The following is a 15,178-nucleotide window of genomic DNA, read 5'->3' as shown; positions in this document are numbered from 1 at the left end:
CAAGACATTGTTATAAAAAGAATGCGCCGTTGACGATTTTAACAATTGTACGAGAATAGTTAATTTCAGTTTCAATTACAGTTCCCAAGTTATATAGTTTATGTTCAAGTTTAAATTTAAGTTTCAGTTTATTATTTTTATACTTTATTTTTTAACGTAAGAAATACAATAAAAAAAAAGATCATCATGAGTGATGAAATTGAAGAAAAGCCGTACAGATACTTCAAATATGAAATTCCAGAACCGGGCGAAGAAGTTGTTATTTCCGGAATCTCTGGTAGATTTCCGGAATCCGATAATGTGGAAGAATTAAAGGAAAATATTTTTAATCGTAAAGATTGTATCACGGATGATGACCGTCGTTGGGCATTAGGTATTGAATATTATATACACATAATATTAGGGTCAACCAAAAATTCGTGCGTTTATAGTGTTGTTTCAGATAGTGCATTAATTTGAAGTCAATAAAATTACTTTATATATGCGAGTGAAATATTAATAATAATAAAAAAAAAAACGCACTTTTGAATTTTTGATTCACCCTAATATAATATATCTATTGTATTTGATCGATCGTGTACAATTAATTGGCCGAAGTTAATATTAAATCAATTAATATTGTATTTAATAAGATCATCCGGAAATTCCAAAACGACATGGAAGAATTAACAACATTGAGAAATTCGACGCATCATTTTTTAACATCGAGTATAAACAAGCCCATACCATGGATCCTATGTGTAGAATGTTACTCGAGCATGCTTACGAAGCTATAGTAGATGCTGGGATTAATCCAAAAGAATTGCGTGGAAAGAGAGTATCTGTAATCATAGGTTCATGTTTCTCCGAATCAGAAAAAACATGGTTCTACGAAAAAATGAAAGTAAGTGAAACGATTAATAAACGATCACTTCTATGATTATACGCTGTTACTTGATTACTAAAAAAAAAAAACACGTAATATTTGTCTTTAACTATAGGTAGACGGATATGGTATCATGGGTTGCAGCAGATCTATGTTGGCGAACAGAATTTCCCAGTGGTTGGGTGTAACTGGATTATCATATACCGTAGATACCGCATGCAGTTCGAGTATATACGCGATGGAACATGCTTACAAATCAATACGTTATGGACAAAGTGATTATGTGATCGTCGGTGGATCTAATCTTTGCCTTCATCCATTCGTTTCACTGCAATTCAGTCGTTTAGGTATTGATTACGGTCAACATGAATGAGTGTTTTACATTTATTTATCTTTACTTTTTTACAAGAACAATTTTCCTTTTCGATAGGTGTATTGTCTCACGATGGTATATGCAAGTGTTTCGACAAAGATGCAAATGGTTACACGCGTAGCGAAACGGTCGCTGTAGCATTTCTGCAAAAATCTCGAACTGCGAAGAGAATTTACGCTACGTTATCACACGCGAAAACTAATTGCGACGGTTACAAGGAAGAGGGAATAACGTTTCCATCCAGCGAGAGACAGAGTCTTCTTCTCCAAGAGTTTTACGAGGAATGTGGTATACCACCGGAAAACGTCCATTACATCGAAGCTCATGGTACCGGAACGAGAGTTGGCGATCCCGAAGAATTGAATGCCATTGATAAAGTTATGTGTCCCAATAGAACTACTCCTCTTAAAGTTGGTTCCATAAAAGCAAATGTTGGTCATACCGAACCAGCCAGTGGAATTGTATCCCTTGCCAAGGTAAACAATATTCTTTTAAACCTAAATACCTAACGTTTTATATTTTTTATTCGTTCATCACATTAATTATCTTCAATATTTTCTAGGCAATCATAGCGTTAGAGACAGGTCTAATAGCACCGAATATTTATTTTAATAATCCACGCGACGATGTGGATTGTTTTAAAGAAAACCGGATAGTGGTTGTTACCGAATCGACACCGTTGGAAGGTTCATACATAGGCATTAATTCATTCGGTTTTGGTGGTGCCAATGGCCACGTTTTACTTCAATCACATCCAAAAACTAAGATCAAAAAATTGCCTAACGATGATTTGCCTAGACTCGTAGCTGTTTCTGGACGTACCGAAGAAGCAGTAGAAACCTTATTGAATAGAGTACGTTAAACGAATATAACAAATTTTCTTTTTTCTGTGTGTTAAAAACACATTAATACGTAATATTTTTCATATATATTTTCTTGATAGATCGAAAAACCACCGGTAAACGTTGAATTAATACGTCTTTTGCATGATCTTCATCGTGAAGAAATATCAGGCCATAGGTATCGAGGCTATATGATAGCAAGTCTTAAAACAACCAACAAGAATATAAGGGAAATAGAAAAGTATTCTGATATTAAGAGGCCAATATGTTACGTATTTTCTGGATTGGGCTCGGAGTGGCCTGGAATGGGTAAGGATATTTTATTTCTTTTTTTTTGTTAATCTTATACTTCGTAAATATTGAAATTATATAGTACAAATAATTGGAAATTGATTAGGTCAAGCTCTGATGAGGTTCACCGTGTTTGCCAAAGCGATAGAAAAATGCGACGCCGTGTTGAAACCTCGCAAATTGAATATTTATGACATTTTGTCTAAAAAGGACAACAGTATATTTGACAATGTCTTGCACTCGTCCGTTGGAATTGCTGCGGTTCAGGTAACATCTGATAAATATTTCCTTCTATAAAATCTGAAAGAGAAGGAGGGAGAGAGAGAGAGAGAGAGAGAGAGAGAGAGAAAATAAAACATTTTACAGATCGGCTTGGTAGATCTTCTAACTACCGTGGGTGTAACACCGGACTACATAATTGGACATTCGATCGGTGAACTTGCTTGTGCGTACGCAGATAAATCTTTGACTCTTGAGGAAGTAATATTGGCAGCTTATTCGCGAGGAGTGGCCCCTATACAAACAAAAATACCATCTGGTTCTATGGCAGTGGTGGAAATTGGTTATAAAAATCTTAAACAATCGTGTCCTGCTGATGTAGACGTAGCAGCTTACAATGGACCGGACAGTTCTATCGTTAGTGGACCGACTGAATCTATAAAAGCATTTCTTAAAAACTTGAAGGTTCGTTTAAAATTAACAGAAATATAATATATATATATATATAATATATATATATATATATATATATATATGTATATATCACGTTATGTTTAACAGGCAAACAAAATTTTGGTGAAAGAAGTATCATGCGGTAATGTACCTTATCATAGTCGTTATATCGCACCAGCTGGACCGAAACTTTTGTCATATTTAAAAGAAGTAATACCAGTAGCGAAACCTCGAAGCGAAAAATGGCTTAGTACTTCGGTACCACGCAACGAATGGTCGACTTCAGCAGCCAGACTCTCGTCGGCCGAGTATCATACCAATAGCTTGTTGAAACCTGTATTTTTTGAGGAAACCTTAGCCCTTATCCCGGACAATGCCGTTACCATTGAAATCGCACCGCATGCTACGCTATCAACGATTTTGAACAAATCATTGAATTCAACTGTAACGAATATTGGATTAATTCAAAAAGATCACACAGATAACGCAGAAGTTTTCCTACAAGGATTAGGAAAGCTTTATAATATTGGTCAGCAACTTGATCTTGCTAAATTATATCCACCTATAGAATTTCCGGTTAGTCGAGGTACTCCAATGATATCCCCTTTGATAAGGTAAGATTCATAAGAATCATGTGGAAAACATGGAAATGTGCTAATTCATTTGAAAGTTGTATGAATGTAATGTAAAAGTTTAATATTCCGACGTGTTCAGATGGGATCATTCGAGCAAGTGGTACGTAACGTCTTTCAAAATACAAGAGAGAATAGTTTCCGGAGAACGAACGGTTAATATAACAATAATCGATGAAGATTTCGAATATATAGTCGGTCACAATATCGACGGGAGAAATTTGTTCCCTGCTACAGGATATTTAGGTTTAGTTTGGGAAACTTTGGGCATGATGATAGGACAGTTGTATACGGAAGTGCCCGTTGTCTTTACAAATGTTAAGTTTTTGCGAGCTACCACCATTCCCAAGGAAGGCAAGGTTGAAATGATTGTAATGATTCAAAAAGGTAATTTACTTTTTTAATTGTATGTGTGTGTTGCTATATAATTTATAAATTATATTGAAAAGTAATTAAATATATGTCTGTCGATCTATAAATGAATAGGTAGCGGTAATTTCGAAGTAATCGAAGGAAATACTGCTATTGTTACCGGAAACATTCGTGTTTCGAATGATATTACAAAGGAGAAAATACCGGATTATGCGAAAAATAATGATGATATTAAAAGCGAAGAACTATTAACGACGAAAGATATTTACAAAGAGTTGAGGCTACGTGGTTACCAATATAGCGGTTTGTTCCGAAGTTTTGTCAATGCATCAATCGACGGACTCCACGGACAAATTGAATGGAAAAAAAATTGGGTAGCGTTCATGGATAACTTATTGCAGTTGAAAATTCTCATGTTTGATACTAGAGGTTTATTCGTACCGACTGGAATTAAAAAGATGATAATAGATACTAAATATCATCAACAATATATCCGTTCTTTGCCTATCGATCAACAATGTAAATACTTTTATAGTTAATGTAATTTGAAGTTATATAAATAATTCCTTTACGCGTCAATTATTTATACTAAATAGTGCGATTTTTTTATTTCAGATATACCCGTACAATATATTAAAAATCTTGACACGGTTATAGGAGGGGGCATAGAAATCCATAATATTTTATCTAATGCGATTGCTCGAAAGAGACCTATCGGTGATCCAGTTATCGAAGAACATAAATTCGTAGCTCATCGCGACAATGAAGTAATGACGTTCCGTGATCTATTAACATTTTCTCTTCACATTTGTTTAGAAAATATACAAACCTTGACGGTGAAAACAATTGAACTAATCGAGGAAAATGATAATATATCAGAAGAGAAACTTGCTTCCCCGTTGATTTTCGACATTTTAGGAAATTTACCATTAATTCAGGCAAACATTAACATATTTGCACCAACACAGAAATTTACCGAAGTAGAGATCCCTGAAAATATCACCGTTTCAGAACTGAAAAAGTTACAATTTGATGATTCCGCGTTATTAACGATTGGATGTAATTTATTAAGCGCGGAAAACAACGACAAGTTGAAAAAGATTACAAAGGCAACTAAATCGCAAGGTTTTATTTTGTCGCGTGAAAATATTAACGCGCCGTTGAATTTATCAATCTTGAAGGAATTAAAATTAGGTTTAATAGCAGAGAAACGTACTTCCGACGAATCTTACGTATTGTTAAGGAAGTTAAGTGATGAAAATGTAAATATATTAGTTTTTCACATTGACAGCAATGAATTTAACTGGTTGGAAAAAGTTAAAACTGCTGTCGACAAAGAAATAGAAAAGGATAACAACGAATTTAAAGTGATACTCGTTGAAGAAGGAAATTTCGAATCTGGTCTTTTAGGATTCATAAATTGCTTACAAAAAGAACCTGGCTGTGAAATGTACCGAGCTGTATTAATTCAAGATTCTAAAGCACCGAAATTTTCTTTAGATTTACCATTGTATTCCGAACAAATCGACCTGGATCTTACCGTCAATGTTCTAAGATCAGGAAATATTTGGGGATCGTATAGGCATTTCTTACTTCCACCCCTCGAGAATCAACCATCCTTTCATGGTCTAGTTAGTCAATCGGTATGTAAAGATATTTATTTAATAAATTTATTAACAAAATATCACGAATTAATAAAATCATATTTTTTAACAGATACGCGGAGATTTAAGTTCGCTATGTTGGGTTAAAGGGTCACTTAAACCTAATGATAAAGAACTTATTAAAATTCATTATTCATCGTTGAATTTCAAAGATGTCATGTTAGCAACAGGTAAACTGGCAGCGGAAGTAATAACGGAGGACAGAAGATTATTAGATTATTTACTTGGATTTGAATATAGTGGAATCAATTGGAAGGGTGAACCTGTTATGGGATTTTGTTTTAGCAGGTAAACTCTCATGACACACAAATGATCGAATTATTGATATTTAATATAATATATATATACGGGGTATCCTGTAAACCCTGAAAATGTAATATGAATACGATTATTTTGTTGTTTGTTTAGATGCCTATCAAATTATACCCCTTACGAACCATATTCTTCATGGATAATACCTAAACATTGGAGTTTGGAGGAGGCAGCGACAATTCCATGTGTATACAGCACATGTATTACTGCTTTTTATTTATGTGCAAACATACAGAAAGGACAAAAAATACTTATTCATGCAGGAACCGGTGGTATCGGTCAAGCCGCTATTAATTTAGCACTTTTCGAAGGTCTTGAAGTATTTGTAACCGTTGGTACACCGGAAAAACGTGCATTCATTAAAAAAACGTTCCCGAGTATTGATGACAATCATATCGGAAATTCTCGAGATACCAGCTTCGAACAAATGATTTTACGTGAAACCAATGGCAAAGGTGTAGACTACGTTCTAAACTCTTTAGCGGAAGAAAAACTTCAAGCATCTCTGCGTTGTTTAGCCGAAGGAGGAGAATTTTTAGAAATCGGAAAGTTCGATATAGCCGCTAATAATACCATAAGCGGGGACTTGTTTAAGAATAATATCTGTTTTCACGCCGTTATGTTAGATAAAATAATAAGTTCAGATGATTTTTTATTAAAGAAGGAAGTCTTTAATAAAGTTAACGAATTGATTAATAAAGGTGCCGTCAAACCGATCAATAGACAAATCTTTCAGAAGGAACAAGTAGAAGAAGCAATTAGATTCATGGCGGCTGGAAAACATATAGGAAAAGTAAGTCGACGTGTGTGTGTGTTTTTTGTTCGAATAGTATTTGACTATAACTATCTTGAATGATAAATTTCCGTTTTATACAAAATTTCGCAGATACTCATACAGATTCGTAAGGAGAGTGACCCACCAGATATGCCAATAAATACTCTACCTATTTATTTATGTGAACCGGATAAAAGTTATATAGTTATTGGTGGCTTAGGAGGTTTTGGCTTGGAATTAATCGATTGGTTGATTCTTCGAGATGCTAAAAATGTTGTCATTACATCGCGAAACGGCATAAAGAATGGTTATCAACGGTTGAGAATTAAAACATGGGAAAGTTACGGAGTTAATATAAAGATCCTTGTTAATCTCGATGCTGGTAAACGAGAAGATTGCGAGCTTATATTGAAAACAGCGATAGATCTAGGTCCTGTCGATGGTATATTCAATTTAGCAGTTTCATTGAAAGATAGTATTTTTAGAAATCAAACTGTAGAAAGTTTTGAAGAATCTTTCAAAGGTAAGGCTTGGCCAACGAAACGTTTGGACGAGATTAGTAGAAAACTATGTCCGAATCTTCGACACTTCGTTGTTTTCTCTTCTGTTTCGTGTGGAAGAGGAAACGCCGGTCAAACAAATTATGGTATGGCTAATTCCGTTATGGAAAGAATATGTGAGAAAAGAGTAGAAGAAGGTTTACCCGGATTAGCTATTCAATGGGGTGCGATTGGAGATGTCGGTCTTGTCGCAGACATGCAGGATAATGATAAAGAAATGATTATTGGTGGTACCCTGCAACAAAAGATATCATCGTGTCTAAAAGAACTCGATCGCTTTTTATTACAAAATAAACCCGTAGTTGCTAGTATGGTAGTCGCTGAAAAACGATTAGGCTCCTATGGTTCAAATAATTGTGTAGATTGTGTCCTAAACATTATGGGTAAGTTTCGTCTAATCTATATTAATATTATTATTATTATTATTGTTATTATTAATCTTAATTATTTCATTTCGTTTCGTGTGTGATATGCTCTTATTTATTAATTATCTTTATCTTCTTAACGCGTACAATTACAGGTATTAAAGATTTGAAGACTGTCAGTCAACAAACTTCCTTGGCAGAACTTGGAATGGATTCTATGATGGCTGTAGAAATAAAACAGACATTAGAGCGTGAATTTGAAATCTTTCTTAATGCTCAAGATATTCGAAACTTAAACTTCGCCAAACTCATTGAAATGAATAATAAAGATGAGAATAAAAGTAATAGCGGCAATAAGAAACGTAAAGAAACGTTGTCTATTACACAAATGTTAATGCAATTGTTCGGTGAAAAGTTAAACAACGATTTAATTTTGCCACTTAAAACGAATCCAGAGGAAGGTCGGAAGGAAATATTTTTCATTCCAGGAATCGAAGGGTATAGTGCTGTTTTCAAGCATTTAGAATCGAAAATTAAGTCGCCTGCGATTTGTTTCCAATTGGGTTCGCATTACGAATTAACAAATATTCCAGACATGACCAATTTCATTCTACCGGTATATATATTATTTGATTAAAAATGAAATATCGAAGTTTAATGTAAAATCACATTAATGTGATGTATTACTTTATATATTATAGCATATATTAAAGAAACTTAACAATCGACGAGATTTTACTGTAGTGGGATATTCATTTGGAACGATAATTTCCCTTGAACTCGCACGACAATTAGAACTCAGAGGATTTAATGGCAAGTTAATATTAATAGACGGTTCTCCTCTTCAAATGAAAGGACTGACAAACCGTGTATATTCGAAATCGATGAAAGAGTTTGAAGTGAACGTTTTGATTGGTATAATTGAGATGATTGATCCTTCTATGGTCGAAAAGGTTTGTATGTTTTTTATTTTACTTCTTAATATTTTTTGCATTTATCGTACTAATTCTAAAACATTACTTTTCAGTCTATAACAGAATTAGAAGAGTTAAATTCATGGGAAGAAAAAGTAAATTACTTCATAAGCATTCTACCTCCTATACATAAGAAATTGTATACTGATGAAGAATGCAAAGCTACTCTTAACTCATATTTTATAAGAATAAAATCAATAACAGATTATGATATAGAATCAGTGCCATTTTTAAAATCACAAATCATATTGTGCAAACCGTTAAACGCGTCTATATATAATATGTCCTATGAATATGGATTACAGAATGTAAGTTACACAAATTCTTATATAGATTGTTAAAATATAAATGCTAATTTACTATTAAATACTTTTATTTTCACAGATGACTGAAAAGAAAGTAAAAGTATATACCATTGAGGGCAATCATGTTACGATGCTAGAAGATGAGAAACTTGCAAAGATAATTAATGGTGAATTAATAGAGGAGGATCCTGAACCGCCTACATCAAATTCCAACTAAATAAAATAAATAAAAACAAAATGAATAAAAGTAATACATAATATATTTACCTAATATTATCAACTTGTTTAACTTTTATTAGTTTTATTTATATTCTGTATAATTTTCATATTTATAGGATAAGATTGCTTGAGGTCCGAAAAAATAGGGTGCATTCAAATTTCAAAGGTGCTGGTAATGTCTCGCCCTGTTTTGTCGACAGTTAGAAGATAATGTACGACGGACCTATCGAATGTTTCTTTATTTTTTTCAAATGACGAAATTACGATTTTTTTTTTGTAATTCATCCTGTATGGCAAATTAAATCGACAAATTTATGAATATGAAAGATCATATTTCTTCTTTTTTTCTTTTTGACTTATTTATTTTATCACTAATATTTGCACATAGAGGGGTATACTATTAAAAGATTATACAATATAATGATAGATATAATAAAACGAAGACAAAGGAATATGATAGAGCTGAATATTTGTAATGTATGAAGAAATAGCATAAAATTCTATCTTATATTCGAATTGTTTTTGTTTTCTTCTTTTTTTTATATATATTTTATGTAATCGTTATACGAATGAAACAATAATAATAATAAGCAAGAAACGAACAAATATTATACTTAATTCCGTAAGAACAATCTATTAAGAATGATGTTTATTATGTTCGCCGAAATGAAATGGGCCATACTTTACAGGTTTTGCACATCAAATTCAATTTTTTGTGAATACAATTGACCTTTCTGCAAAACAAATTCAAACTTTGGCGAATAAAATTTTCATGTAATATTCAGATAATTAATTTGTTCAAAAAATCATTCGAATCGTTTTTTAACAAAAAGATTATTATAATTTTTCCAAGGCATATGACACCAAATTTTAATACATAAATAATTTTGAATTTCTTAATAATAAATTTACATTTAATTTGTTCTTTTTTTAATACAAAAACTTAAAAAGAAATTTGGAATGCAAGACCTGTATATTTCGAATTATGCAAAACCATTAATTATTGCATAATATGCGCGTGGACGTATATAGGCTATATCAAAAGTGTGTGGAGAAAATATGATAATAAGAAGAAAGTATCAGATATAAAGAAAATGATGTTCGTCGTGTAACTGACTGGCTATTTTTATCGTGTAGATCAACCAACGAAGTGGTTGAAATTCATACTATTTGATTGTATAAACATTCACTTTCTTGTTTATTTGAAAATAAGATAAATTAATCACAATATAGCTAAGTCCAATGAAATCAATTTGAATTAAAATCTTTTATCGCGAGCTAAAAATATTTTTTGACGCATCAGTTTGTTAAGTAATAAGAAATATTTAAATATGTATTTCATAATTCCATTGGTTCGAACGAGCTTGTTTGATTTAAATCAGGTATACCATCGCTGTTGTTATTGTTGTTGTTGTTATTATTATTGTCATCTGACGCGTTACGAGCTGGAGTTGGAATATCTCTCGTAGGTAAAATACGAAGATGTTTGCTCGGTGGTTCCCAAAGAACTAATGCCATAGATGGCCTTTCTCTGAAAATATAAATTATAACTATTCTAATATCTATATATGTATTCATATATCAAATCATTATTTCACAGTTAATTTACAATTTGGATAAAAGAGTCGTTGGTAGAATAGATTCGTGTTGTATTCTTTTGAGTTCTTCTGATAGAACTAATCTTGGAGTTTTTATATTTTCAGTATCGACCACGTTGGTTGTTTCAATATCCATCTCTACATTGGAATTTTCAAATTGAGCATTCGCCATTGATGTAGATGGTACAGGATCTTGTGAATGATAACTCGAACTGATATGTAAATCTTGAAAGTGTGCAGCCATTTTTTCTTCCGTTATTAGTTGCTTTGTCTTTCTGCTATCAAAGCGACAAATAATGCACATTACTATATCCATCAAAAAATAGATCTCTTATTCAAGTTGACGGTATTAAAAAAATACCAAAATGAACATTTACATGTCAAGTAAATCTGGTGTTTCTAATTTTCTTTTCTGATGTAGGTTGGACGATACATTTTGTTCGCCTGTAAATCTGATCAATTCTGATTGTTGTACAGATGGTACGCTCCAAGATATGGATAAAGGTAATACTTGAGGCATTTGCGTCCAAGAACCGACTTGTTGAGAGGTACCCTGCTGTATTATCATGTGTTGAAATATCGATGGCGGAGTATGCAGATGTGTACCTCCCATTGTATTCTACAGTAAAAAAATAGGAACAAAGGGAGAAAAGAAAGAAAAAGCATTTATTTAAAATATGACATTTCTAACTGAAATTAACGAATAACGAAACAAGCAAGTTGTTTTAAGTAATTCCTTAAATATTTTAGGTTACTTACTGTCATTTGGAACAACTAAGTAAAAACGCTTGAGCTTTTATATTTCGAACTTAATCTTACAGCGACGAAACACGAAATAAGATATTACATTAAGATAATTATCGGAAAATAATATGGAGCGTTCAAATTTGTAAAAAAAAAAAATAGTTGAAAGTTAAATTTTAATTGTAAACTCGAACAAGAGACGCTAACCTTAGAATTTTTTTCTATACACAAAAAAAATATTGATTTAATATCTTCCTTAGGAACGTATTAAACATTGAAGAAAAATACAGAGATAGAATAATAATAAATTAACGCTTAGATGTTCGGACTCTCTTTGTTATTGTTCGAGTATGTTTCCTTATATTGAAAGAAATAAATTTTCTTTTTCTAGAAAGATTGCGCAAATTCTATCCTCAAGGAAATACTTTTTTCGTTCGACACGCTTTAGTTTGGTTTAATTTGTTGCACACGCACTATGACGAAAGACTGTGGATACAAATTATATTGATAATTACTCTTAAATATTAACATAAAATGCACAATAATTATGATAATTACACGATACGTCAATAATAGAAACACAGCGTACGTTTACTCGCAATCAACGACCAGTACTACCAACATTTGAAAATGAAAAGCATTTCTTGGGTAGTAATTCAAAAATTTCCGATATTAAAACACGCAAAATTATCAATCTATACATTATTTACATCTACGTTTGTGTGCATGCGTAAGTGTAAATGCAAGGGAAAAGGTTTCACATTTCTATCCTACTTACGTTTCCTTGATCTTTAATAATCCAGCCAAGCAAACAGGTATTTCCAGATTAATTTACAAATCTGTCTTGGGTAAAAAAGTCCCCTTTTTTATCTACCCAGATTAACTTTAGTTACTACCGGGTCCACCAGTGAGCGATAGTAGGTACTCAAACGCGATGACGGTACAATACTATCAAAGAATATAGTATTCTATATGATAGTATATGATATATTCTTTGATAGTATATATAGTATAGTTATATATATATATATTGTAATATAATTTTAAATAATTATTTTTAATTTTTAGTGTATAAACATGTGTGTGTGCCTTCAGAAATGCATTTATACAAATATTTTAGAATGAAGCAATTAAAAACGCTCAAATAAAAAGGAATCCAGAAGGTTTGATGATAACTCCAACGATGATCACCTGTAACAAGAAAAAAACTATATTAATCATACAATCAAGTGATAGAATAGCCTAACATATAAGTAGTCCAATTTAAAGATGCACTTTTCATTTGAATACCTTATTTACTTTTATTAAATCTCTATTTACCGTTTGTAAAATAGAATTAAATTAAAACGCGTGATTTTACATTAAAAAATATAATTAATTAAGAAACAGGAAAAGTACAAATATTATAATAAGTTACTAATATAAAAATATTATCCTATTAATTATTATAAAATACTTTTAAACTACGTTATATATAAAAGAAAAATTGCAAATTTAATAAAATACAATAACAGTAAAAAATCTTAAAGGCGAAACAATAAAAAAGAAATGACTGATGTAATATTTACTGAACGTTATTTAAACTTCTAAATTTAATAATACGAGAATTTTAATATTTTTGACTCTAACTAACAAAACTTATGCATCTTCTGGACAATTTAGACACAGATTTGGCGTGCCAAGGAGATGGAATGGTCCATCATCTCCAATTACAACTACAAATTAATGACGAGCAAGCAAGTAACATAATAAAATATAAAATGTGACTAGAGAACTATTCTCGAAAATTTCGAACTTGCTGTTGAACATTTGAAAATAGCTCAATAGTCTATGTAGTTGCCCTCTTCAGCCACATTTAAGTGGGGGCCTCTTCGGCATTTAGCCTCTTCTTTCTTCATGCCCTAAACTCTGCTGTGAGGCTTTTTCTAAACGTATTTTACAATAAAAGTCGTATAGTTATATTTACTCGAATGCCTCAACAGATATTTGATCTAATCGATGAACCTATTATTAACACTTTGCATTTAAAAAATTCAATAGTATCAAAATAAAGCAGAAACTTTGTCATACACACATTTTATGATCTTACTTTTTTACTCGACTACTTTTATCTTCTATCTTTACTCTACTTTGTATTTACTATACATATAAAACAAATGAAGTATTCAGTAGGAATTACTAAAGAGCAAAGCGTTAATATACTTAATATTAAATAAGCATCCAACGTATTCAGCAATCTTCACATTTTCGAAAAAAAATTAATTTTTAAGAAAACGCAAAGACTTTCGAACCGTTCGATACTGATTTATATCTCACAGTACAGAGTATCAGCAATATATGGAAAAAATAAAAGAAATATTTAAATGAGATAAATGAATCTAAAGGTTGCTGAAACTTTGTATAATATCCGGAGAAGAAATTTTTGTAATTTTCACTCCTGAGTGAAAATTACAATCGCGCGACTTCTCCGGTCTCTACCTACTTACAAATTAAATAAACATTCACACCTAAGTATGCTACCTGCCTGTATATTGGCAATATCTAAAAAGATCAAACATACGTACATACCCACCCACTCACTCCACGATTCTCTCACATACCACCAGGGTGCAAAAGCCTAAACTAGAGAGCATGCCCCGGGGCACCTCCGACACCCTAGTTCAAACGCGTGTTTTCTAAACTTATGGGAGTACGTACCAATGCTGTAATCGTCTGTCAAGGCTAGTGATTATTGCAAAAATGACTAATGCAAAAATACAAGTATACACTAGTATATATTGCATACTAGTTATATACGAGTATATCATAGTTTCCACAAATAAATGCGGTAACTCTACTATTCAAAACGATTTTATTACAAAAAAAAAAGTAGAAAAATTTAATATAAATATAAAAATATAGAAACACTCGTATTTGTCATATCACACGTGATATGTAGAAGTAGTGTTCTCAGTATTAAATGATGTATTAATTAAAAAATATCGCGAAACGATGTACAAAACACTTTACCTAATACCCACACACAGGTGTAAAGTACATCGTGCAATCACTAGCACAATGACAGCCGCCAATAGGGGAAAAACTTAAAACTAAACCTATACTAACCGTTTCTCACCCATACGAGTAACACCTGGGCACACGCATAGATGAGAACGCAGAAAGTACAGGGGGGAGAAACGGGAGATTAGTATATTAGAAGCTGAAAATCCTGATCTAAAAAACATGATTAACATATATATATATATGAACACATAAAAACATTTTATTTTATAACATATATCAAAACATTTTATTTCATTTAAGCGGGCTAAGACTTTACAAGTCATTTGGATTTGACTTTTTGATTATGCAAAAATTGCTAAATTTAATTTTTTAATATTTATAATTTTAAAAGAGAAAAATAAATATATATAAACAACCTCGGACGACTCCTTTCATTAAGTTGGCTGTTCTAATAAAAGAACTGGGCTTTGAGCCACCACTTAACTGCTAGAATCTATCCGTCGCGAATGAGTTTGTCTTCTTGCTCATTTATTTATAATATCGAAGTATCGATATATTAAAATTAATCGCGATTAGATAAACTAAGTACGAAGCAATGCATGTAAGACATTT

At 31.9% G+C, this 15,178-nt stretch overlaps 2 protein-coding genes across 4 annotated transcripts; one reads left to right on the top strand and one right to left on the bottom strand.

The window, feature by feature from the left end:
- Positions 1 to 553: 553 nt before the first annotated feature.
- LOC122524428 (fatty acid synthase-like) lies at positions 554 to 9,547 on the top strand. Its single transcript, XM_043646711.1, has 18 exons — positions 554 to 883; positions 981 to 1,212; positions 1,296 to 1,714; positions 1,801 to 2,091; positions 2,182 to 2,389; positions 2,478 to 2,638; positions 2,738 to 3,055; positions 3,152 to 3,657; positions 3,758 to 4,062; positions 4,162 to 4,566; positions 4,663 to 5,690; positions 5,764 to 5,999; positions 6,120 to 6,816; positions 6,910 to 7,741; positions 7,879 to 8,339; positions 8,425 to 8,676; positions 8,751 to 9,005; positions 9,082 to 9,547. The coding sequence occupies exons 1-18, from the start codon at positions 728 to 730 to the stop codon at positions 9,217 to 9,219; spliced, it is 6,900 nt and encodes a 2,299-aa protein (XP_043502646.1). The 5' UTR covers positions 554 to 727; the 3' UTR covers positions 9,220 to 9,547.
- Positions 9,548 to 10,395: 848 nt separating this feature from the next.
- LOC122524427 (peroxisomal biogenesis factor 6-like) lies at positions 10,396 to 12,430 on the bottom strand. Of its 3 annotated transcripts, none has more exons than XM_043646710.1 (4): positions 12,342 to 12,430; positions 11,197 to 11,438; positions 10,831 to 11,097; positions 10,396 to 10,752 (listed from the first exon to the last, which is right to left on the bottom strand). In XM_043646710.1, the coding sequence occupies exons 2-4, from the start codon at positions 11,430 to 11,432 to the stop codon at positions 10,560 to 10,562; spliced, it is 696 nt and encodes a 231-aa protein (XP_043502645.1). In that variant the 5' UTR covers positions 11,433 to 11,438; positions 12,342 to 12,430; the 3' UTR covers positions 10,396 to 10,559. The 3 variants fall into 3 exon arrangements, with proteins under 3 accessions (XP_043502645.1, XP_043502644.1, XP_043502643.1); XM_043646709.1 differs by lacking the exon at positions 12,342 to 12,430 and adding an exon at positions 11,579 to 12,265 and having other exon boundaries at positions 10,831 to 11,094; XM_043646708.1 differs by lacking the exon at positions 12,342 to 12,430 and adding an exon at positions 11,579 to 12,257.
- Between the last annotated feature and the right edge of the window lie 2,748 nt (positions 12,431 to 15,178).

This window comes from Polistes fuscatus, unplaced genomic scaffold (assembly GCF_010416935.1).
Source record: "Polistes fuscatus isolate 324 unplaced genomic scaffold, CU_Pfus_HIC Scaffold7, whole genome shotgun sequence".
In the NCBI taxonomy this organism is placed as follows: Eukaryota; Metazoa; Arthropoda; class Insecta; order Hymenoptera; family Vespidae; genus Polistes; species Polistes fuscatus.
Note: the sequence above shows the minus strand (reverse complement) of the source record. Positions and strands in the feature narration are given on the sequence as shown.